This window comes from Danio aesculapii, chromosome 17 (assembly GCF_903798145.1).
Source record: "Danio aesculapii chromosome 17, fDanAes4.1, whole genome shotgun sequence".
Taxonomy (NCBI): domain Eukaryota; kingdom Metazoa; phylum Chordata; class Actinopteri; order Cypriniformes; family Danionidae; genus Danio; species Danio aesculapii.
In genome coordinates, this window is record NC_079451.1 from 37,044,211 (window position 1) to 37,071,815 (window position 27,605).

The following is a 27,605-nucleotide window of genomic DNA, read 5'->3' on the forward strand; positions in this document are numbered from 1 at the left end:
AGGGCTTGCACCGACTAAGATTAAACTAATATTGCAGCTCATGAAAAGACCGGTATTGCTATTAAAATGACGTATACAAATAATAAGGTATATGTCAAAAGCATCTGTGCAATATCAGACACCACCCGTGAGAACACAGCACAGTTATTATTAACAGATTCATTCATGTCAAGCAGTGTGTGCAGGGCCGGTGAGCGGTTCGTCCGTGTATCTTTTGGTCACTCAATTCAATTATGTTATAAAAATGTATTTTCTTGTGATAACTGGATTTCGTTGAAACATATTTTCCTCACGCATGCATATAGATATTTTTTGCTTGTTAGTTTTTAATAGTGTTGATTTCAAATGCAATAAATCTGTTTATAAAACTAAAACTAGTAACGTAGCGATAATTGGTGGATGCCACTCAATTTTGGCTGGTGCGCCAAGTTAGGAGCACCAGTGCTACAAAGCAAAAATGTTAATTTCGAGCCCTGTAATGTATAGTAAATATAGGTAAAATATTGTGAACAGCTTAAAATAAGTTATTTTTATTGTTTGGATATGCTTTGGTAGTGGGGGGTCACGAGTTCTTGATGATCTTACATTGGGGGTCGCTGGTTTAAAAGTTTGAGAACCACTACCTTAAAGGCACAATAGTGAACCTTAAAGTTACAAAAATTAACCTTAAAAGTACACAAGCGTACCCTAAACGTACTAATCTTCACCTGTACAGTACAAAAGTGTACCTTTAGAGAAGGTACCACCCCAGTGAAAGATTTTGTACCTTTATTTCTGAGTGTGTACTGATCTCTTGTGCAGAATCTTTTTGGGAGTCATTTTAGAATATTCTAGAAACCGCAGATTTGGAAAGACCATCTTCTTATGCAATGGCTGAATACTCTTCTCTTTGGTCTCCATTTGAACAACCTGCTGTCGGAGAGTTTCAGTGACTTCAGAACTTTGAGAAATGATTAGAGAAAACTGGAAAGTATCTCATTTACATTTTTTATCCTGAGCTTCAGAATATATGAAACTCATTAAATATGCTTCAAAACATCTCTTTTACTTCTGTTAGGATGACTTCAAATAGGACTAGTGACCTCAAATTTAGGAAATTGTAGGATGTTCCCTTAAAGGAACACTCCACTTTTTTGAAAATGGGCTGATTTTACAACTCCCCTAGAGTTACAGTTCAGTTTTAACATTTTTTAAATACATTCAGCCGATCCCTGGTCTGGTGGGGACACTTTTAGCTTAGCTTATCATAGATCATTGAATCCGAGTAGATCATTAGCATCTCACTCAAAAATGAAAAGAGTTTCAATAATTTCCCATTTAAAGGTTGGCTCTTCTGTAGTTACATTTTGTACTAAGACTGACATAAAAAAAGAAAAGTTGATATTTTCTAGGCCAATATGGCTATGAACTATAAGCTCATTCCAGTGTAATAATCAAGGAACATTACTGTCATTCTATGGCTGCAGCAGGAGCAATGATTTTAGACTGAAAATGCCTGAAAACAATGTGCAGCTAGGTAGCATCCAATGTGAATACCTACTTGCACAGCAAAGTAGGCAGCAAAGTTCCTTGTTCATTACTCCAAATTAAGAGAATTAGCCATATCGCTCTAGAAAACACAAACTTTCTAGTTTCTGTTGGTCTAAAAACATATTATAACTACAGAAGAGCTGTAAGTTTAAATAGGAAAATCATTGAAACTCATTTTTAAACGAGATGCTAATTGTCTAAAGCAGGGGTGGCCAAACTCGGTCCTGGAGGGCCGGTGTCCTGCATAGCTTAGCTCCAACTTCCTTCAACGCACCTGCCCGGAAGTTTCTCGTATTCCCTGAAAGAGCTAAATTAGCTAGTTCAGGTGTGTTTAATTGGGGTTGGTAATAAAATATGCAGGATACCAGCCCTCCAGGACCGGGTTTGGGCACCCCTGTGCTCTTGCCAGGGCTGGAGATCTGCTAAATGGTTTCAAAAATGATCAAAGGGGACTTATGAAATGAGCCTAGTTTCCAAAAAAGTGAAGCGTTCCTTTAAGATCGATCTTCATTGTATTGTTGTTACTGTACCATTATATGTCTTTTACATTTGTGCACCTCACGAAAGCAGTTTAATGATAGAAAAACGAGATAACTAACTAACTCATAATTATGTAAAATTTAATTACTACAACCCTATTTTCTCATCAGAAATAACATCAAAAGTGTAAAAAGTTGGCCAAATTTACACACAAAATGACCACCAAGCACAGATTCGAGATGGCACCTTTATCGTTTAGCTCAGCTGTCAGGAATGGAAAGCACAGGATTGTGGGGTATCAAAGGCAGTGAAGGATACATCTGTGCTGCCTTCAAAAATCAATCAGATGAAGGTCTCTCAGGAGAAAGAAAGTGAAGCTGGATTAGGATTCGGACATGCCTTGATGGCTTCCTATACTATGGAATATAACCTTGAATGTAGCATTTTTCATTTTTCAGATGCAGCCATTGTCTCCCAAAAGAAAAATCGTGTTTCTGCATTCTCAGAAAAAAGAGCTGTCACTGGGGCACCAGCTTTCCAAAATATTCATATTGTTATCTTAAAGGTATGTACTGTATTAGCACCTAAAATGTACCACCCCACTGAGAGCTCTCGTACTTTTATCTCTGAAAGTGTGAACTGTCAGTGAGCCTGTTGAAAATCGCTTAAAATATGTGATGATTCAAATCAGATGGAATGTTAAACGAATCCCGATACATGTTTTGAATGGCAGGAACAACTTTGTTTACTGCAAACTGCCTTAACAATGCACAATAGGGACGAGCAAGTTAAAACAGACTGTTTAAAGCAACGACGAGCATGGATGTTGATATTAAAAATGTGTTATAAAGAAAATATGGGTGTATATATAGACATTGTCGAATAATGAGAGATCCGTGTATGGAAATGGCCATGTAAATTCTATGAGCATAAAGCCCCGGCGGACAAAAAGCCAATCAGAATACAAAGCAGACTGTTACATGACTCAACTTCTGATTATAGGGATATTTTATGGAGTAATAATTGAGCATATAAAAGATTTTTTCAAACTTATCTAAGCCATATACCTACTATGTACAGTAGATATCAGAGAACAATCTATCAATGCAGCAGTATATGGCACCTTTAAGGAATCCTCATTCACAAGAGTGCCAGTCGGCACATACTGTGTAAGGCAGTATGACATACATGTTTTATGCTTTATGTCATTGATTTAATATGATTAAACTCACTTTTCAAAACTGGCAGAGATGAGGTGGAGATGCGCGCATGTCTGCTAGTCTGCGTCTACTTTAGTGCAAAGACTAAAAAGAGTTGACAATAATGGAAAGCAATTTGAACATTTAGTAAATTTGTTCTCAGCTTTTGCCCTCTCTCTCTTTCTCTCCCTTTTCTCAATGAGGATTTTACACATTTGAATGGGAACTATAAATACATTGTATCTGGATATGTTGCTCTTTCTTAAAAATAATAATAATAATAAAACATTACAATTACTTGCTTCGTGCTCAAACCCAATTTGTAACAGATTTGCATAAGTTAAATAAATAAACAAATATACACTTTGACCCTAAACACCAGAGATGGGGCACTCGAGTCAGACTTAATTCGCAAAATTTAGGACTTTCACAGATTTCCAAAAAAAGACTCAACTTGACTTAACTGCCATGACTTAAGACTTGACTTGGACTTGAGATTAATGACTCGAAATAACTTGTTTTTGTTAAATACATAACTGTTTGATATATATTATGCATTCTTTAAAAAAAACAGAATTTCTAAGTCACACATGTGCAGTATTATCAGCGCATCAGTTTTCAGATCGGTCCGAAACATAGGTTCCCTATACTGTTCTGAATAAAGCACTGCCACTGATTTCTGACTAGAGTTGAGGATTTTTAAGTAAGTGGGTAACTCGGGATATTGATTTTTCCTATGTCAGAGAGAGTGCCAGGCAAGTTAAAAGGTAAGTAACTTTAAGTAATTTGTGGATTAGTGTTTACAGGAAATGCAAACCATTGTCAATCGGATCATAAAGAAGAACCACTTTAAACGATTCATTAGAACGATTCATTTACTATTCGGCCATCAGATAAAGAGAAAGTGGTGACAGAAAATAGAAGGCACTTTGCCAAAGATAATTGAATTCGGGTTTAAAGATGACAAGTAATACAATGCCAAGAAAAAAAAAAGATCAGCAACATGCATAGCATGCAACTCAAAAATCAGCGATTCAATTACCCCCGCTTCTAATTTCATTCGACACTTCAAATCATACCAAAAATTGTAAGTTACAAAGTTAGTTCTGCTGTTTTTAGCTTACATCTTGGCTAATCAAAGTTTATACTATTTGTATAGTCAGTGCTTCCCACACATAGACTTTATATTACATTACATTACATTACATTGCATTACATTGTATTGTATTATATTGTATTGTATTAACAACTGCCCAAGTATATTTAGTGACACTTTTTTTAAAACTATTATTATCATCCTTTTACACTATATTGTATTCGCCTAATATAACCAAACATCTGCAATCGGATGTAATCATTTGTAATAAAAGAAAAAAAATGATAAATTTGATTCAATAATTCCCCCCCCCCAAAAAAGTACCTGTGCACTTTACGACTGGTTTTGTGATTTAAGGTCTCTTTTAATTAATAGTATGATATTTTAATGGATTTGAAGTAAGCACACACATTCCCCTAAGCAGAAAGCCATCTGATTCACTAGTGATGAAAGTGTCATTTTAAATGACAGTTTATATACAGTATATATATATATAAGTTCGAATATCTACAAAAACTTGATTGACTTAAATGACTTGCTAGATCCAGGCTACAACTTGACTTGACTTGGAATAAGCAGTAACTTGACTTGAGTCTGACAAAAATTGACTTGCTTGAGACTTGAAGGTTATGACTCAAGACTTGCTTGTGACTTGCACATGTGTGACTTACTCCTATCTGCTAAACACTGTAGTTCTATCTGAGGGCTGGAAGAGTTTTTGTTTTGTGTTGTCAACATATCACGAAGTTGCTCTTCATACTCTTAAATTGATATGGTAAAACCAGCACCATCATTGCTGTTCATATCACTGTTTACAAGCACTGAGGAAGAGCTGAAATTCAGATATGATAATGAGCATTTGGTTTCTACCACCCTTTGTAAGTGGTAGGCTAATCAGAACAGGCTGGGCCATCTGACCAATCAGAGCATAGTAGACTCTTAGAAAGGCGGGGTTTTAGAGAGACTGGATCTTTGAATTAGATGTTTCAGACACCGAGAGAAATGAGCTGATGATGCATTGTATAATTTCAGAAAATTAAAGACCTTTGATGAATGTGAACCTACAGTAGGATACCTTCAAAACAACATTAGCAACATTTAAATCATCATAATGGGGGAATTTAAAAAAAAAAATTTCATGTGGTACATTACTGAATGGTACATGTCATGTACGTTATGTCATCCAAGATAGTTAGTGCTAGATTCCTACGCCAATGTAAGATGCCTTGTTTTCCCCACTGACGAACATGATTGCTCTTGATACTCTCTCTAACCCCCTTAGTAATTCCCAGCATGAATATTTCAATCTTCATTAGCCTCCCAAGGATTCCTCTAATTATCCCATTCTCTCATGTGAGTGCAGCTCACACCAGCAGGTTCTTTTTTTGACTGATTCAAGACCAAATTACCGTAGCTGCAATCGCTAAAAACAGCTTACAGCAAAAGCTGATTTTTAGGTCTTTATTGTTGTCCCTATTGAATCTATATGTGCGTCATGAGGATTGCAAGTGGGAATTGTTAATAAACATGATGCTGCATGCTGGTTTTCCTTTTAGCTTGTTCTTGTGAAACTGCCACCAGTGCACTTCAAGATTAAAGAGTGGATCAGTAAAAACATTGCAAACAACTTATAAGAACGTGGCTTTCATCCACACTACCTGTATAAACGCATAACTTAGTATTGGCTACAAACAGCAATTGCACAAAACATAAAAAAGCTATAAATAATAAATAAAATATCAATGTCTTTCATTCCAGTACTGTATGTTTTTTTTATATCTAATTTATTTGCTGTGGTGATAAAGCTGAATTGTCTGCACTTTCACATGATCTTTTAGAAATTAATCTTAATATTCTGAGGTGCAAAAATATTTATTATCAATGTTGTGCCACTTATATGTTATATAATTCTATTTTTTAGGTTTTTTAAGCAAGTTACTGTAATAGACTTTTAAGGGTGACATCAAAATAATTGTTGTGCTTTTAGTTAGGGCTATAGAATACACAAGACGTGTCAGTTGTATAGTTTTGAATGGGGAAAAGTGTACCGGTCAATATGGCTAATGAAGCCCAGCCTACTGGCAAAGAGACAATCATCAATCCAAATAGACTGACATTTCTCTGAGGAGAAGCACGGACCAGACGTGTGTTTTTAAGACAGTTTTGTGGTCAAGGCTTGAAATCTGTACTTTAAATGAACCATCTACACTTGAAAACAAAAGTTTTCTGGTTTTTTAATCTGTTTGTAATGAACGCAAGGTACAGTCCTTCTTGTCAACACACCACATGACAGCAATTTCTCAAATGCCCACAAACTTGTAAACAAAGAGTCGCTGTCATTTCTGGAGGAGATTCGCCATCAAGACCAAGTTGTGGATTACTTCAGAAGAGCAGCGCAATCAGACGATCATTATTCAGAGGATGATAATGTGTAACACATAAATGAGCTTGGTGTTGTGATCTCGTTCCTTTCGAGTTGGGCATTAGCTCGGGCAACCTGAAAAAAGGCTGAATTTGTTTGATTCGAACATTTAGAAATGAAACTTATGAGACAGCTAATGTTTAATTTTATTGGTGATTCCATATATGTAATGTAATCGTAAGCTTGGCAAGCAGTTTTGGAGAATTTTATGTTGCCACATTCAGACAGAATTCCCGAGCATACTGCCCGAGAGGCGTTGCAACGATGGCTGTCGAGTGAAATGACTTGCCTTAAATGGACTTTTGTTAGGTTTCTGCTGTGTCGACCAGCTTAGGCCATACTATAAACCAGGGGTTCGCAACCTTTTTTCATTTGGGGGCCCACTTCTTTCTCCAATCAATTTTTAAAGGCCCACCAGTCTGACATTTTCTCTAAAACGTTTGTATGAAATGTTCATTTAAACCTTCATTAATATATATATATATACTTATATATTATACATTTGTTGTGCCTCCTGTCATTTTCTATTATCAGCGTTATATAAAAAATATAGAATTATATATAATTTTTATTATATTAAAACTAAAACTATATATATATATATATATATATATATATATATATATATATATATATATATATATGTTTTTTTTTTTGTTTTTTTTTTAACAAACACAGATTTAAAGTGAATCACAGGTCAACAGAGAGTCTGCAAAAGACCAGCTTCTGCTTTAAACTGGACTGACTGAATATTCACTATTAAATACTTACTATTCATAAATATACAGCCAAATGTAAATACAGTTAAACACCCTAAATCTGTTGAAACGCGTCGATCTGATGGAGGTTGAGTTTGCAGCTGGATATTATTGGGAAATCGCTGACAGGAAAAGTGAACAGCTCCGTCAGAGTGCGTATGAAGCTTATATTCAATTCAATTCATCTTTATTTGTATAGCGCTTTTACTATGTAAATTGTGTCAAAGCAAATTCACATAGAAGATTATAGTGAATTGAAATTCTGTCAGTTCAGTTTTTAGAGTTTAGGTTCAGTTCAGTTCAATGTGTTTTAATATTCACTGCTGAGAGTCCAAACACTGAATAGTAATCTATCGATGCGCAGCTCTACAAGTCCCAAACTATGCAAGCCAGTGGCAACAGCGGCGAGGTAAAAACCTCGGGAGAAACACGGCTCAGTTGTGCATGACCATTATATGCAAGTTTATTTTCCATTCCATGGCAGAAACACCACTGAGCCTCGCTAGATCCTCCTGTATGGGTGCATGTTCATTATAAAAAAACTCACAGGACATTAAATTGGACAACTATGCGGATTTATTATATAGTTCATACAAGAATATACAAAGAGCGACTTTCACTTCACGCATAGTTTGTGTATGAACAAACGCAAGTTCTAGTAGATCATGAGGCAGTTTTTGCGCCGAGTTTGAAGTAATCAATGACAGAACAAGAGAAAGTACATTACTTTAATTATTTTAATTAAGCATATTTATAATGAAATCCAAAAATTATTGTACAATATTGAGAGTTAATTTTAAGCTATCTTGCGGCCCCCTGCAGAAATGCTGAGGCCCACTAGTAGGCCACAGCCCACTGGTTGAGAATCCCTGTTATAAAGTATGTGAGTGTATTTATGTGCCATAATTCACCTGTTTGAGTTTAGTGTTTATACAGTTGAAGTCAGAATCATTAGCCCCTTTTGAATTTTTTTTTCTTTTTTAAATATTTCCCAAATGAGGTTTAACAGAGCAAGGAAATTTTCACAGTGTGTCTGATAATATTTTTTCGTCTGGAGAAAGTCTTAATTGTTTTATTTCAGCTAGAATAAAAGCTGTTTTTAATTTTTTAAAAAACATTTTAATGTCAAAATTATTAGCCCCTTTAAGCTATATTTTTATTCGCTAGTCTACAGAACAAACCATTGTTATACAATAACTTGTCTAATTACCCTAACCTGCCTAGTTAACCTAATTGAGCCTTTAAATGTCACTTAAACTCTATAGAAGTGTCTTGAAAAATACCTAGTAAAATATTATTTACTGTCATCATGGCAAAGATAAAATAAATCAGTTATTAGAAATGAGTCATTAAAACTGTCATGTTGAGAAATGTGTAGAAAAAAATCTTCTCTCTGTTAAACAGAAATTGGGGGAAAATATAAACGGGGGGCTAATACTTCAGGGGGGCTAATAATTCTGACTTCAACTGTGTGTAACCAGCTACTTTTTTCATTGTGCCTCCATACAAGAAAATTATGGATTCCCCCTCCCCCCATCTCTTTTTGTAAACCGATAGCAAAGCGGCTAATGATGGTGACTTTTATTTTTATTTGTTCATGGCATGTTTGAATGTAACTTTAGAGGCTCAACTCTACTACTACACAAAATACCAGCTTCAGAAGAGGCAACAGCGAAATTGGTTAGTTTTATATATAAAGGGAATATCCCAGGTGAGCAAAAAACTTGCTTGTGTGTACAAAACATTTTTCACCAGGTTGTTTTACGAGATCAAGCGATACAAAACTGGAGTCACATCAGAATAGCTTTTAAAGGATGTAGTTATACCTACAATTTGTCTGAAAGAAGTAAATCATGTTTTATATATAACTTATACTGTATTTGTTTCGTTTGGTTACAGTTAGCAAATGCTAGCTTCAATTCACTCGTGTTTAGAGTCAGATCATCATCCTTCATGTAGAAGAAGTTGTGTTTGTCAGTGTGGTGCTGTTGGTTTACACTATAACCAGCTCAGAAACTGTAGCTGAGAATTTGTTAAATGCAACAGTGCCACTTTTCATATGTGTAGATGTTTGTTTGAATACATTTTACATTGATAATGGTGGGCTGCAATGTCAAGCAATGATAAATTCCACACAATAACTATGCAAGCAGGAGATGACCTAGTGCAATCTCATATTTTTTCATCATAATGTGAAAACAGCTTCAAATACAACATGTCAGTCAAACAGACAAAAGTCAATAGAAGCTCATTGCTTGGCTGAGCGCTATGTGTATTGTGGATCAGATTATTAGCAAGTATTATCTACTTGTGCAGTAGATTATTAGCATTTAAAGAGACATGAAGAAAAAAGTTTACTGTGAACTGAGCTATTTTTGGTTAGGGTAAAAAGGGTGTTTGTTTAAACTACCATTGTGAAATTTAACCAAAGTAAGTAATAGACTTATCATTAAGACCCTATAGAATCATATCAACTGAAAAGGGAATGCAATGCCAAACATTTTGGTAGCGTAATAGCTTTTACTTTCTTTTTTTTAGGTTGCATGCATTCTTGCTTAAAACAAATATTAATAAAAAAAGCTTTTCCAATCCCCAAAACTTTCCAACAATAGTATACAAACTATTTATTTTTTTATAATTATTTTTAGGGGGGTTTCACCTTTAATTGGAAAGGACAGCAGAGGTTGCAGACAGGAACCTATTGGGAGCAGAGTGAGGGGAAGGGTCGGCAAAGGACCTCGAGCCAGGAATCGAACTCGGGTCGCCATGAGCACCATGGTGCTATATGTCAGCACATTTAACCACTAGGCTATTGGTGCCGACAGTACACAAATTATTTAAAAAAGTATTTTTTAAAACGTCTTCTGACTTCTGACTCAAAATCTCAGTGTTAATGACACTCAAAGTAGCTTTTGTTACTACATCTTAACCTGAAAAGAAAAGCCACAGTATCCTGTAAATGGAAAATGCAAGATTCAAGCCAAACATGTCCAGAAAGCTCACCTTTCTTCTCAAAACTCTCTTCCCTGAGGAAACACACTAAGGCCAGGAATTTGGTGACCTCTTTTAGGTACATGACCGTTGTGTTGTTTAAATGAATTATGGCCATTGATTCTTTATCATATGGAGTTCCTCCTCCATCTCCAGACAACCTACATAAAAAAGAAAAACAAAATCACAACCAAAAATATGTGTGTTTTTTTTGCATTTGTCTTTCAGTTTGTATCGTAAATGCACATAATGAATGTGTCCCTGAAGCACGGCTTTCTGTAAGAAAGCAGAGTGCCATATATTACTGCTCCATCAGGAAGACACTTTCCCAGTTCAGCTTAAGAACATACTGCATCCAGATGAAAAAAAAAAACTTGAAATTTTGCACTGTGGAACAGATGTTGATTCATATCATAATTATCAAAATGAACAGATGCCCTGTCATAATCCCCCCGCTTTTATAACCAAACAAATTGATGCTATTATGCACGGATATTACAAATATATAAATATTTTTGCACAAAAAAGGAGGCACGAAAAAGATGATGAATAAATTGAGATGGCATAATAAAGCGTGTAATTTGAAGCTTCCTGATACCAAGAACACGGATCAATGTGAGCATGATGAATAGGAAACAAATAAACGACTTATTAATTTCAATGAGCAACAAACAAGACTTGCGGAAATTAATTCCCCAGCTCGTCTAATGTACAAATACAAATACTTCAAATTAGTGCACAAGCAGGCATGCCAAAATGGGTCAAATTAAACATGACCATCTTGTGATTTAGGCAACATCTCCATCAATCCGGATGCAGTTAAATATGGAGTTTTGTTAAAAAAAACTGTCAAGTGTTTTCCAAAAAGTTTTTTCATTTACACTGAAATGGCTGAAATCATCATATTCCTCAAGCATACAACATGATAAAAGCACAACACAGTGATTTAAAGACTAGACCTGATCAATTATCATGCTTTTTCCCCTGACACAATTCTTTTATTAGCAAAATACTGCATATCACAATTTACTTGTGCGTCCAGGCTATACATAATCAACATTAAATGTTCGGTCTAAAATTAAAATTATTTTGTTGAAGGACAGCAATTGTAAGTGAACATAGATATCAGACAGTTTATTAAATTGTTTGTGTTGTTATCAAGCAAATCTTGAAAGCTGCTCAAGTGTAGGCCTATTTATTCCTTTTGTATACATTATTAGATTTAGTTTTTCTCAACAGGAGCACTGCAGATCCATAATGCAACTGTAAAACAATCACATTTGAATTTTCTGTGGTTTTCCCATTTTTTATTGGTCAGATCAATGAATTGGCTCATTCAAACACACTCCACAAAGTCACAGCTCCTGAACTTTTTGGTAATTTAAACGATGGTTGGCCATGAGATGCTCTTAAGGTGCTCATCTCAACTCATAATTCCTCTCACAAAAGCCCCATAAGAGCATCAACCCATGCCATTGCTCCCAAAAAATAAATAAATAAACATGTAAAATCTCTGCCCTAAGGTTATAATTAAAATTGTATGGATTTAAGTAACAATGATGCAAAAATATATATAAAAAATCAGTATTCAAGTATTCGATTATTCAAATTTTTCAATTTTTTGAGTGACCATCTTCAAGAAGCTACACTGAAGCTCTGTCAGTGTGGACAGAAAGTCAATGCAAAATGGCAGCACCAACTGATATAAAAATACATTTTAGGTGTTTAGGGTAACTTAAAAAACACCACTGAACACAATGTATTTGGAAAAGCAAGTACTTCTATGTTTAAGCACTTTGAAACAAAGCAATACATGCTAAACTATTTAGTGTTTTGTAAACATGATGCAAAAAAAAATTCAGTATTCAAGTATTTGATTATTTAAATTTATCCTTTTCTGAGCGACCATCTTCAAAAAGCTCCACTGAAACTCCGTCAGTGTGAACAGAAAGCCAGAGCAAAATCGCAGCACCATACCATTCATTTACAGATGAGCCCTATTCGAATGGGACTAATTTTCCAAACATTTGAGTCAGAAGCATAGACTCTAAAAGATTTGGACGTAGTATTTGTGATGTCACCCATAGGTAGGGCCAGATGGAATCTGCGGATGTTTTTTGCTATTTCTGCAGAGAATTTTGGTAAAAATCTGAGGATTTCTGCGGAATTATTTTGGGAGTATCATAACTTAAACCTTAATATGTGAAATAAAAAAAAATATATTTTTAACTTTTATTTAATGTTTAAAATGCTAATCCAATTAGATTCACATTATCTGGTAAACAAAGCAAATCTCTCATTTAATATCTATACTAAAAGACAGAAAATATTACTGTGCAAACTGCATTGTACATAAATCAGATGAACATTTTCATATTAGTCAATAATATTACTGTAATTAATTTAAACACTGAGAGATTCACACACATTTACTCAAGCAAATAAACAGAATTAATGATGGGCTAAAAATCTGCGGAAATCTGCAGAATTCTGCGCGCGCAGATTCCGTGTGGGCCTACCCATAGGTTTCTGAAGAACGCAAAAGAAGCTACAAGTAGGGGTGGCCATCTGTCACCATTTTGTTCGCATGTCATCGCACAGACCGGGGGATACCAAACAAGGGCAGAGGCGAAGCATGAGAGGAGCTACAGACGCCTGCTAGCATTTTGCTTATAAGGGCTTTTCTTTTGGAGAAATGCTTAATACTTCATTCCCTGCGACTTGTTTGTGTTCTGACCACATGTGCTTGGTTGTACACTATATCAATAAAGTGTTTAGACTTTTAAAAACACTGTAGTCATACATTGAGCCACTAAGCATTGTTCTTATGACGTTTTTCTACAGGAGGAAAACAGGAATTACTTCCAAATACTTCAAATAGTCTTTGTTGGTAAATGTAAGGATATTTATGAAATCCAGGCATAGCACTGTATGACAACGCTTCAGATGACTGTTCTAGAGCCTACAGGTAATCAATCTGACAGATTCTGGAGTACATTCAAGGTCTAAAGAAAAATATAAATGATAAATGATCTTAAATAAAACAAATACATTTATAAAGAAGGTAAGTATTTAAGTTTATAATGTCACTCACCTGGGAAATAGAGGCAACTTGAATGGTTTGTGAGCACAATAAAGTGCTCACAACATGCCATATCATCTGATAATTGTAAGAAATAATTACAAAAAGCAACTGACTGTGTAAAGCTACTTAAAATGAAACAAAAATACAATGTATATGCCGAGCTCAGCAGCTAATCAGCCGGAATCAGCTGAGGTGACGTGACGGCGAGCAGCGAGACTGTCTTGCCATGCCCTTAATTATGCAGACTTATTAAAAACGAAAGGATGAGTTATAAAACAATCACCCTCTCACAGTTGTCATGAAGGGTAATATTAGCTATATGAACCAAAATCTTTTTTTGTACCTGGCTGCAAACACTTTTTTTCTGCTCTAAAGTTGGCCATTTTAACAGTGGGCTCAAAAGAAATCTGCTATATTATGGAGCCAGGACTAGAGGAATTTCGATGAATTCCAGTTTCAGTTACTTCCGCATTTGCTTCACGAGGGAGAGCAGGAGGTTACCGCTTGGTTAGAAGTCTCATTAGCCTATAGGAGTGTCGGTTTTCTATGTGGCCTTTGCAGATCACGCAATTTTAAAGATATTAATTTCTGTGTTTTTCCCTTTATTATTATAGGACAGTTTTAGACAGGAAACTAAGTTAGAGATAGAGGGGGGATGGGTTCGGAAAAGGTCTATGAGCAGTGACTGGGGACTAACTTGGGACCCCTGAAATGAATCTGTACTGCCCACAAGTCTATCTGACGTTTGTGTGTTTTTGTGCTGTAAACAACATAAAAATACATTTTAGGTATTTAAGGTAATCTAAGGTAAAGAACCAGTGAACGCAAGGCATTTTAAAATCAAGTACATCTACTTTTAAACACTTTGAAACAAAGTAATACATCCAAAATTATTTAGTGACCTGTAAACGTTTAATAAAAATTGCAAAAAAAAACATGTTCTGTGACTAAAATATAACTTTTATAAATATATCTGTTTAAAATCTGTTTTGTTGAAATGAACCAAAATATATTACCTATATTTATTGAGAAAAAGATAAAAATCTTAATTTTCAACAAGGTTCCGGCAGGTTTCACCAAGTCAAATTTAAGACTTTTTAAGACCTTTTCAAGACCACGAAGAATTAAATTTCATACATACAGTATTTCCAGGGCTAAACGCAAAATATATATTTTTTAAAGGCCCAGCAAAAAAATGCATTTACCCTATCAAATTTTAATTCTACTTAGTTATTCTTAGCCACATATTTTAAATAATGTGTCAGAACAAACAGACCGTAGTTTTATACATACATTTTTTTTTTTCAACATAACCCTAAAAATTTTTTTTTTACTAAATGCATTGCCAACAGACTGCTATAATATTAGTTATGAATATAGTTTTGCTAAAAGTATGTATTGTTAGTGACTGGTTGCGTGTTGGATGGATTGGGTAGCTTAAAGTGAAGTACTTAAAGTAGCTTAAAGGTACATAAAGTAAAAATTAAGACCTGTTTAAAAGGATTTAAGACCTACAAGACAATATTTCAGTAAATTTAAGACTTTTCAGGGCCTAAAATTTCATTTTTGAAATTTAAGACATTTTAAGACCCCGTGGATACCCTGTTTTAAAATGGGGTGTACTCATACTGTACATATAACATGGTTTACAGAAATGGGTAGTTATTGTAAAATGTTTTAACTTAATTTACAAGTTATGTAACTGAGTGGAAAAAGTATTCTTACCTTATTTATGTTTGGCTTGTCTTATTTAAGTATTATTTTTGATTTCTTCACAGGCTACCAAACACATCTATATCCATTATTGGTGTGCAGAAAGTATAAACTTGTATGCAGTTGGCCTAGCGAAACACAAATTAACATTGACCAAGACACACATTTTCAGTAATCATAAATATTTGCATTCAGACAGGATTAGATTTCTCAGCGGGCCGTTGTATTTCCAGAAAAAAAACATAGGTAACTTACTCTTACAGAGGTTGTGTGTGAAACAGAGATGGCAGATTCAGATGGGACATTCGGATGGGATTAAAAAACCCAAAGTACTGTACGATTGTGAAACAGAAATCTGTATCTGTACAACCAGTCCTGTCCGAATAGGGCTTATGGCTACGATTCGCAGGGCTAACTGTCCTGCCAGCTCTGCTATTCGTCTGCGAGTGCTGAGGTGGCCCATCTGTTCTTACAGGCCACTGAGATCCGACAGCTGCGCGGCCCCGGGTCAAGCCTGCGTTCCTGTACCTACCCAGACTGAAGTGTCCCGTCAAATTACAGGACAAATAGGGTCAATGGCGCTGGAGGTGCCACTCTCTGCCCTTCCAATGTTTACAGCCTGTGTTTACATATCCTCCAGTTATACATTGCTAATCCACACAAGATTAAATCACAGCCAACAATGGTTATAGGGGAGAAAGGTTGTCGCGTGTGCAATGTTGTGTTTCATTGTGTATATTAGATATTGGGCATTGATTTATGTCTATTTGATTACAGCTTGATTGATTACTGTACTTAAGTTTATTTTGGGGGATTTGTACTCAATTACAATTTAAACAGAGGACTTCTATTTATACTTAAGTACAGTGTTGAAGAAAAAATATTAACTTTTCGCTCCTTTTAACATTTTATATTATATACAGTATCTTGCACATATTAACTAAGGTAAATGGACAATCAAACATGCATAAAACATGTACATTTATATAGAAATTTTGCAAGTTTTTTGGCATAAAATAACAAAACTTTGTTCAACTATATTTCCAAGCAATATTCATTTTAAACAATACCAATGTTTTAACTTCAGAAAAAAATCAGTTTACTGTAATAACTCTGATTTCCAAATCACAGCAAATTACAAATATTCTTATATATTATTTAATGCTGCCAAATAATTAATCACAATTAAGCGCATCCAAAATAAGTTTTTATTTACTCACAGTGTATAAATACTATGTGTGTGTATATATATAAATATATATATATATATATATATATATATATATATATATATATATAAATAAATATAAATAAAAACTTTTATTTTGGCTGCAAAAATCCTGATTGGAGCATCCCTAGATGTTGACCCAACTTGGCTGTAAGAGTGGCAAAACTCTCCCTGGCTGTCCAAGACTGATCTTAGTAAGTAAGTCAGTAAATACACCCTTCAATATTTGAAGTATACTTAAATTTTTATAAGTATACTTAGGTAAAGGTCAAGTATAAAAGTATACTTTATTTAGTAGGCCCAATCCCAATTCTACCCCTTAGCCCTTCCCCTTAACCCTACCAATTTTCTTTAGCTTGAAGGCACAGGGCTAGGGGGAAAGGGTAGATAGCCCTTCGAACGAAGATTTTTCAGGACCGCACTCGAAACCAAGGGAAAATTTCCCAGAATACACCAGCCACAACGGCAGGATAGTTACACCCGGAAGTAAGGAGATCCACAAATTAGTATTTTTTGTCATTATTACAAATTTTTACAACAAACAAACAAACACGTTTTAATATATTCATAACCGCGTACATGTTTTACCGTCATAAAATAAAAAACACTAAATTTCACGATCTATAATCCATAATCATAACTCCTGTACAGCAGTCCCACAACATTCTGACACTCGAATACCCTGTCAGAGAAGTCTAGTGGCTGTGAATGAGCTTTTTACACTGTCTGCTATAATGTTAATGTTGTTTTGGTGTGCTATAGATGAATATGGCCACTGTGTAATATGCACAGTATTACGATCTTATTGCCACATTAGATCTTTATGATAATATAATATATGCCTTCAGTGATTTCCTGAAGATAAATGCCAAAAAATAAAACAACTGGAATAACTACAGCAGTCGCGATCATCTGATCTTATATGAAGCAGGAGATCGCGATGACATATGATGACGTGTGCAGGTGCTGTAGTGTTGTCCCATTTCTTAGGGGTAAATTTTGAAGCCCTTCCCTTTCAAACTCGGTTTTAAGGGCCAAGGGGAAGGGGTACAAAAATAGAATTGAGATTGGGTCTAAGTATACTAATATAAATGTACTTGTAGTGCACTTGTGTACTAATAGCACTTGAGAGAAACTGGCCCACTTTCTAGTTTTTAAAAGTATAGTTTTTTTATTTTAAGTTTAAAATAGCTTCTATTGCCCTGACAGTCCCAGTCAGCAGAGTAAACTGTAAGAGGGACTTCTCAACTATGAACGGTAATAAATAATTTTAACAGTTAATGAACTTGCAGGTCAAGACAAACATTCGCAATAGGCTGCAAGGAGACCATCTTGCAGCCTTCATGCGGATCTCAATAAATGGGTCAGACACTTCTGACTTTCCAAACCAAGAGGTTCTGGAAATGTTCTTCCAGAAGCCCATAAAGATACACTGCAGTCACAAAAGCTGTACACTTGGTGGATAAAAAAGACATAAAAAATAATTAAAATAAAATCATTTTTAGCTTGAACCGTTGTACAGTTCAAAAATTTGTTCAGTTATTTACTGCTGTCATTAAAAGAAACAAAAGAACACAATGACTCCTTGAGTTTGTGTCGGTCTGAACAACTGCGTCGCACCCCCAATCTCCACCTACTAATATATATATATGTAAATATTCAATTTAAATACAAGCTTTTTATTTAGATGCAATTAATCTTTTGACAGCACTAACATTAATATATATTATTTTTTTCCAGTTGACATTTTATGATAATAAAATGTCTTTAAATGACAACATTTTTTGGGGGAAATTTGAAATAAACATATTAGATGCTCATACAATGAAATGAATATGAACAAAATTTCACTCAAACCAATACCTAATAAATCTAGACAACTTTAATATTTTGGAAGAATGAACAAAATAATTACACAGCCATATCACCCTCCAGCCCAAAAAACAGTTACTCGCTAAAGCTAAGGAGGGCTGAGCCTGGTCAGTACCTGAATGGGAGACACATGGGAAAACTAGGTTGCTGTTGAAAGTGGTGTTAGTGAAGCCAGCAGGGTGCGCTCAACCTGCGTTCTGAGTCCTAATGCCCCAGGATGATGAAGGGGACACTATACTGTCAGTGAGCGCCGTCTTTCAGATGAGATGTTAAACCGAGGTCCTGACTCTTTGTGGTCATTAAAAACTCCTGGAACTTCTCGTAAAGAGTAGGAATGTAACCTCGGTGTCCTGGCCAAATGTTGTCATTTTTAATGAGGTGTAAAAAAAATCCTTTATTCCCCATAACCAAACGTTTCTTTTCAGTCTGAGAAATGACTTTATGCTATTTGTTTCCTTTGCATTATTAGAGGATGTTGAAACAAGAATTTCCAGTCTTTTTTATTGCTGCTAGGCTACTTTTACTTTTGTAATAATTAACTACAATTTAAATCTGTACTTTTTCCTTTCTCTCAAAAACACACTCAGCCAGATATTTGTACTTTTAATTACGTAACTTTTGATATTCTACTCATAATCTTTTTTCACTTGAGTATCAATACATTTTACACCCCTAATGCGTTATGCGAGTGTGGTGGAAACTTTATGGCATTGAACATTTTGCCGTCACTCACCCATAGATGCACGAGATGTCGATAACCACGTCGATCATATCGCAGCACAACTCATAGGTCTGCATGTCCACCGGGCTGCTGTCAGTGGCTATGTAAATCTTACTGACCACATCAAAGAGAAAAGCCTTTTCAATCCCTGAGTTCTGCAATGAGAGCACAGGACGGGGTTAAGGGTCAGCTTTTATTGTTAAGAAGAAATGCAGTGGAACGGGACATCATATCTAAGAACTCTTTGAAGTGGAAATGAATTATGCAACCAAATAATCAACTGCTTTGCAAGTGCTATTGTCAGAAAATGCATCTAATTCTATCAAAGCTGTTCAAAAGCCTCTTTTCCCGAGGTAAAATGAGACTTTTTAAATTTGTAAAACAACACAGTAAAAATGTTTTAAATTAAAGTTAAGTACTTTAAACAAATGAAAAAAAAAATGCTGAAGAGTTTAAATTATCTGATAAAATAAAATACAAACAATATAACTAATATAATACAATTATAATAATACAACTTTTGAAATCCTAAAAAAATTCTTTGGCTCTCCAAGGCTGAATAAATTCCAACAAATATACAGTAAAATATTATTATATTATATTATATTATATTATATTATATTATATTATATTATATTATATTATATTATATTATATTATATTATATTATAACAACAGCATTGACATATATTATTACACATTAAAATAACTGTTCTCCATTTTTATATTTTATTTAAAGATGTAAATGTTTATCATTGTTTTTCAAACTAATACTGAGTAGTACTTTATAACTTTTATTTTATATATATTTATTTTTATATATATTTTTATAATTTTATATTATTCACACAATATAATAGGTATATTTATTAAATATTAAATAAACATATTATATTATGCTATACTCTCTTATATTAAATTTTATTTTACTATAATAACAGTATTGTCAAATATTATTACACATTAAAATAACAATTAAATTTATGTTCCCTAGTTTTATATTTTATAAAAAGATTTAAAAGTTTATCATTTTAAAAAATGCTGAATAGTTAAATGTATATAAGTAAATATATATATATATATATATATATATATATATATATATATATATATATATATATATATATATATATATATATATATATATATATAAAATTCATAATTGTATATTACACAATATATTAGCCTAGTATAAATTTAGGAATCCTATAAAAAATGTTTAATTTCAATGTTAATGTTAAATTACAACAAATATACAGTTGAAGTCAGGATTATTAGCCTTATTAACCCTTTTGAATATTTTTTCTTTTTTAAATATTTACCAAATTATGTTTAACAAAGCAAGGATGTGTTAGAAGTATCTTGAAAAATATCTAGTCAAATATTATTTACTGTCATCATGACAAAGATAAAATAAATCAGTTATTAGAGATGAGTTATTAAAACTATTAAGTTTAGAAATGTGTTGAAAAAATCTTCTCTTCGTTAAACAGAAATTGGGGGAAAAAATAAACAGGGGGCTAATAACTCAGGGGGGGTAATAATTCTGACTTCAACTGTATATATTATATTATAATAACTTAATTGTTGAATGTTATTAAAATAACCATTCTCTATTTTTATGCTTTATATAAAAATGTCAAAGCTTATCGTTTTTGCAAATAAATTGTGCCGATTAATTTTTTAGTTTCTTAAATAAAAAATAAAAAAACTTATTTAACACAAGCCACTTTCACTTTTTTGTAAGGCATCTTTAATAATTAAATCATTAATTTCTTTTGTGGATACATGTTTATATAAATGTTGAGTCAAAAGATACCAACATCAACATCAACAAACCAATATTTGTTGAAACAACCCTGATTTTCAATCACATTTAACTATTTACATTATAGGGACAGCTCAAGAGCAAGAGTCAATCAATCAAATCAGACATAGAATGAAGCATAAAACACAGATTAATATCACAATGCATTGAAGGGCAGATGGTTAAGAGATTTTAATATCCATAATGCTAAATCTATCAATTATTTCCATACTTGTATAGTCTTTTACCTACGTCAATTTACACTCTGCTGCCACCAGCTGGCTAATACAAACACTCACATATTTACCACACAGATGAATGTAATTGCTTTCATGATCAACATTAAAATAAACCAGGAGCACCATGAAATTACATTAAGTCTGAGAGGGATCATAATTAATAATAATGTGTTTTGACATCATCACGTCTGTAAGAACATTATTTCCATTATACTTCACTGTAAGCAACAAATCACAGACCAGTGCTAATGCACACATGCTAATGGCTCATAGCGGCCGGATATAATGCCTAAAGATTGCAAATTATGCTTTCTGGATGTGCATGCATACATAAAATGACTGTAAAAAACACACTAAGACAATGAAAATTTCATTTGACTTGTTTACTTGTTCTTGCATGATACTAAAAGTTTTTTTGCAGCTAAGAATAACAGCTGCAAAAAACTTTTAGTATCATGCAAGAACAAGTCAAATGAAATTTTTAATGTGTTTGTGTCTTTTTTTACAGTCATTTTCATGTATACATGCACATCCAGAAAGCATAACTTGCAACCTGTACGCATTATATCCGGTCGCTATGAGCCATAAGCATGGGTGCATTAGCACTGGTCTGTGATTTGCTGTAATTTCATGGTGCTATTAGCTGCACAATGGACCCTTTTCAAATTTTCAGGTTTCTCAGCAGTGGAAGTCGTCATAGTTGGGTAAACTTAAAGTTCAGTGAATAGGAGCATGCAATAAATATTTTTTTACAATCCCTTTTGTTGAAATAATAAAAGAAAAACTCCATGATTGTGTTATCAAGACTTTTAGAAAAAGGAAAAAACAGTGTAAGACTGATAACGGCAGCCAGAAGAAAAAAACTACATCAAATTTACAGTCCTGCCCATACATTCTGCATGTCAAATGCCTCATACAAGCGGTAATTCATTTTTATTTTGTAATTTGATGAAAAGATTATATATTCATTCATTCATTCATTCATTCATTCATTCATTCATTCATTCATTTTCTTTTCGGGTTAGTTCCTATATTAATCTGGGGTCGCCACAGCAGAATGAACCGCCAACTTATCCAGCATATGTTTTACGCAGCGGATGCCCTTTCAGCTGCAACCCATCACTGGGAAACATTCATACACACTCATTCACACTCATACACTACGGACAATTTAGCCTACCCAATTCACCTATCCCGCATTTTTTGGACTTGTGGAAACCCACACAAACACGGGGAGAACATGCAAACTCCACACAGAAATGCCAACTGACCCAGCCGGGGCTCGAACCAGCAACATTCTTGCTGTGAGGTGATTGTGCTACCCATAAATGTACATGTGTTTTTTTTTTTAATCAAAATAATTACAACTTTAAAGAATTTAAAGATTATGATGCCCGTTAAACGCCTCATAACAGCCCTATGAAACATGTGCATATATCGTTTCAGCATGGATACTGCAATGTGCACTTCGGCAACAGTTAAATATAAAAGTTTAAATATAATGGAGTGAAATTTTGTGAAAGAGCGTGTTTTCAGGCAACTGACTAAGCATTTCAAGCATGTTTAAAGCATTTTATTAATTTAATAAATATATATTTTTTTAATAATAAAGACTATACAGTACTTTAAATTTGATTATTTGACTTCTGTACCTCTGAATACAGCTAGACTCAACAAACCACAACCATAAACGTAGTTAATTAGGGGGCAGCCATGGCCTAATGGGTAAAGAGTTGGACTTGAGATCCAGGTTCAAGTCCCGGCACCAGCAGGGATTGTTGGTGGGAAGAATAAATGAATATTCACCTTCATACCACGGTGATCACGGTGGTGCACTGAACCCCCAACTGCTGGATTAGGATTCTTTTATATTTAAAGACTTGGGATTTGGAAATTGCATAATGGAATAGCTCTGATTCACTGTTTTTCCACTATGATTTGGTATCTCAAACAAGTCACGGTTTGTACCTCTTTCCCTGTTCTTTCTTGCTCTTTATTGTTGATTATTGCTTGTGCATTAAAACCTATTACTAGGCCAACACGGAATCTATGTGCACAGAAATCCGCAGATTTTGTATTTAGTTGTGTGTAAATGTGTGTACATTTTTATTTATTTAGTTATTAAATTAATTTCAGCAATATTACTGACTAATATGAAAATGTTCATGAGATTTACTTACAATACAGTTTGTAAAGTAATAATCTCTGTCTTTTAGTCTATATTTCATACAATACATCTAATATCTTAGATGTATTGTATGAGAGACTTGCTTCATTAACCAAATATATTGATCTAATAGGATTTGCATTATAAACATTAAATAAAAGTTCATTTTTATGCATAATTTTTTATTTAACATATTAAGTTTTTAGTTACGATACATCCAAAATCATTCCGCACAGATTTTTTACAATATTCTGCAAAAAAAAAAAAAAAGCAAAAAATGAGCCCTTCCCATTACTAACCACTTGTTTAGTCTGTTTTTTTCTCTCTGGGTTTTCACCTTTAATTGACAGGACAGTAGAAAGTATTGATAGGAAAGTGTGGGGTGCAGAGAGAGGGGAAGGATCGGCATAGGACCACAAGGCGGGAATCGAACCCGGGTCACCGTGTGCACCAGAGTGCATGTGTCTACGGCGACGCACTAACCACTACACCACTGGCGCCGACGTTTAGTCTGTTTAAACTAGATCCAGGTGAAAGGGAAAGGTAAAAGATATTAGGGAAATTGGGAAGAAGCAAAAGGGTACAGAGGGTACTATTAAACCTTTAATTATTTTGAACAGCCCCAGCCTATGGAACAACACAGATCTCTGTTTTCACTACCATCCATAACAAAGTCCAAAACAAGGCCTTCCTAACATCTTCTTTAGCAAACACAGAATAATTACAGTAAGATATGGTTGCCATACTGTGAAGAGTCACACTCTTTATACTGTTCAATTTGTCTGGCGTTTGCCAAACCCTCAGCCAGCCATTAATCAAAGTATAGCTGGGTGTGGGATTTCCCCACATGAAACTGTGTCCCAATTTGCCCTGGTGGGCAGAACAGAGAACTAAAGAAATATGAATCTACTCACAGATATGAAAATGTTGAGCAGATTCTCAAGGGTGGGAAGTTGTGGGATGAGCTTCTGCACAACTTTACTGAAGGCCTCAAAGATTGAATGATCATAGATGCTCGTCAAGTAGAAGCTGAAAGAATAACACATTCCTCATCACAAATGCAACATCTGAAGAGGTTTTAAAGGGCACCTTAAATACCCCTTTTTACAATATGTCCCTAGATTGTGTATGTGAAGTTTCAACTCTAAATACCCCACAAATAATTTTTCACGTCTCTTTGAAACTTCGCCTTTTAGGTTTTGTTCCAAATTTAGACGTTTTGATGCTTTAAATTTAAATCTTTTCAAAAGAGGGTGGAGCTACAAATGCAACATAGCAGCAGATTCAAAACAGGACTAACTTTATCTTTGTGGAAAACTGATAAAGTCAAAACAAGTGGGTTTAGAAGAAGACAGTATATGGAGACTAGGTGTTCATTTGTGCATCCTAGGGCTGGGTGACATGGCCTTTTTTTTAAAAATGCCAAATTTTTTTCACAAAAAAAGCAGTTTACGATTAACCGGTGCTCCGGTTTCCTCCACAAGTCCAAAGACATGTGGTATAGGCGAACTGGGTATTGTTCATAGTGTATGTGTGAATAAGTGTGTGTGGATGTTTTCCAGTGATAGGTTGTGGCTGGAAGGGTATCCGCTGCGTAAAACATGTGCTGGATAAGTTGGCGGTTCATTCCGCTGTGGCGACCCCAAATTAATAAAGGGACTAAGCCTAAAAAGAAAATGAATGAATGATTTAAATAGATTCCCCACCCCTACAAAAATGCCTGGAGTTGAAGGTTATTAACTTATAAAACCTATATAAACTTCAAAAATCATAATTATAAAATGTTTTTAATTATAACAAAATTATAAAAATGCTAAAGAGAAAAAGCTGTCATATAAAGATTAAGACTTTTACAATAATAATCCAAATAAAACCATTTTATACCATTACAGTGAAAATAAACTACAGTGAACGTAAATCATAATGGTCGTTAAAGGACCTTTTTCAACATTATTTATTTTATTTATTTATTTTCAATGAACATGCTTTCTGAGTTTATTCCTTTTTATTTAGTGTTATATCAGATTATATAAAGTACTCACATTAGGCTAGAGGGTTGCATTTTATTGATTTGATTTGCGCGGGGGGTCGCTGCATCTGGTAGATTAGTCTAGTGCACTGAGCGAGTTTTGTCAGCGATGATATTTACAGTATTAAACGTCTTTGCGACTAGGTCACGTAATTTATCCGGAAACAGCAGTGCTGGATTTCAATATTAGACCTTTAACAGTTCCTTTTACATGCGCTTCTTCTCCATTAACTGTCTAATCTATTACTTCTTACTGTGAGAAATACAAGGTGTGGTGCGCAGGTTCAAATGTTTCTATGTTCTTTGTCATTTCACATCACGGATCCTTTTTCTGAGTTCTTTCCAGCTCGCTGCTATTTTGTTTGTATGTTTCTATGGCAAATGCGGGGAAAGGATAGGAACTCAAAGGGCATCGTCACATGTTAGAGTGATAAAATCGATTTATCGCCCAGCCCTAGTGCATCCTAAAACTTCACATGTACAAAGCCTCTTAGTTGCTGACATTATCTTCAGCAGGTACAGTGTGAAAACTTGAATGGTGGATGGCTACTTCTTACTCGGCGCTGTCTGCACTTATGAGGGATAGATCATCATTAATGGGTGGGACTTTCCCCCTCTGATGACATGTCAATGAAAGTGTTTTTGCAGACTGTTTTTATTTACTATAAAAAAATTTAATTTAATATTATTGTTGGCTGTAAACACACACTGTTGGCACACTACTGTGTTTTAACCCATTATAAATGTGATTTTTGCATAAATCACCGCCACACATCTGAGCTGTTCTGACACAAACCTCAAGTGTATTCTTTCTAAACCAGCATCGGCTAGATCATCGTTGGCTCTTTTGTGAATGTCCCTCTGCTTCTCAATCTTGTGGTCATCTGACAGGCCGTCCACCTTGTGAATGAACACCTCAAAGTTGATGTCCGGATTGACCTTGTAGGCTCTGGTCACAGTGAGGTGAAGCCTACTCAGCGCCTCCACATAATCATCCTACACAGGAAGACATTTATGGGTTTTTCTGAGGACTTTTCAATGATAGATTTTTTATAAAATCTACTGATAGAATGATAGCTGGAACAGCATAACCATAGACAGATCTATAAACGCAACTATAGACGCAATGACAGATAGAATGACAGATGACGATAGATCTTCTAAACTACAGTTAGACAGAAATGACAGAAAAATATAACTGTAAATTGAACAACAGACAAATTGAAAGAATGATAGAAAGTTTGAAAGAATCATAAATAAGACAATAGAATTTTAGAAAGATCAACAGACATAGCTATAACAATAAGACAGAATGAGAATGATTGATCAAATTATAGAACTATAGACAGAACAACAGACAGAACAATAGAACAGCAAAGCTAGTGACAGAACTACAGAACTACAGTACAGATTAGGCTTGGGCGGTATCCAAATTTTGATATCGTCAAACCTCCTCCCTATTTTACCTTGGTATACGGTATTACCATGCATAATAAAACAAATTATGATGTAAGGCTCAGACAGCGTCACCAAACTGTTGGCTTGTGCCTAAACCATCCAGAAACTGAATACCGTATATGCGACCTTAGGTTCGCGGTCATCTGTTTGTTGCACAATTTGCAAATTGTCTTGTTCGTATTAGAGATCTGCGCAGGACAAAATTTTAGGGGGAAGATGATGTGTTCGCGAACAGAAGAGCAAAACCAAAAACTACCCGGCTAGATGATACAGAGTCCAGCCTATAACAAGCTGTCTGTATAAACACAAACACACATAGACACACAGCACCACGCTCTCTCTCATTCACACACATACACACATGGACAGCACCAAGCCAGCGACGCACAGCATCATGCTCTCTCTCTCTTATTCACACACATACACACATACATAGACAGCACCAAACAAGCGACACACAGCATCACGCTCTCTCATTTTCACACACACACACGCACGCACGCACGCACGCACGCACGCACGCACGCACGCACGCACGCACGCACACACACACACACACACACACAGACACAGACATAAACAGCATCCATGCGGATGTGCACGTGCTCGCTTGCTCGGTAGTGATATTGTTAGACCGCCCACTCCAGTTCAAATTACACCAGAGTTACTGACCGCTCCCGTGCTTTATTCGGAAATTAAGCAAATTAAATCAGGAATGCAGATCTCTAGTTTGTATTTACCACCTCTCCCCTCTTGTTCGGTCGAAACCTGAAATACTGCCAAACTGCAGAGGTTGTGTTCTTTTTCGAG

At 34.8% G+C, this 27,605-nt stretch overlaps 1 protein-coding gene across 1 annotated transcript in view; it reads right to left on the reverse strand.

The window, feature by feature from the left end:
- rragd (ras-related GTP binding D) overlaps positions 1 to 27,605 on the reverse strand; it is a 39,704-nt gene that overhangs the window by 3,406 nt on the left and 8,693 nt on the right. Inside the window, exons 3-6 of the mRNA XM_056476856.1 lie at positions 26,134 to 26,333; positions 24,223 to 24,337; positions 19,108 to 19,250; positions 10,489 to 10,637 (exon numbers count right to left, since the gene is read on the reverse strand). Coding sequence (XP_056332831.1) covers positions 10,489 to 10,637; positions 19,108 to 19,250; positions 24,223 to 24,337; positions 26,134 to 26,333 — 607 coding nt within the window. The remainder of the gene's footprint in view (positions 1 to 10,488; positions 10,638 to 19,107; positions 19,251 to 24,222; positions 24,338 to 26,133; positions 26,334 to 27,605) is intronic.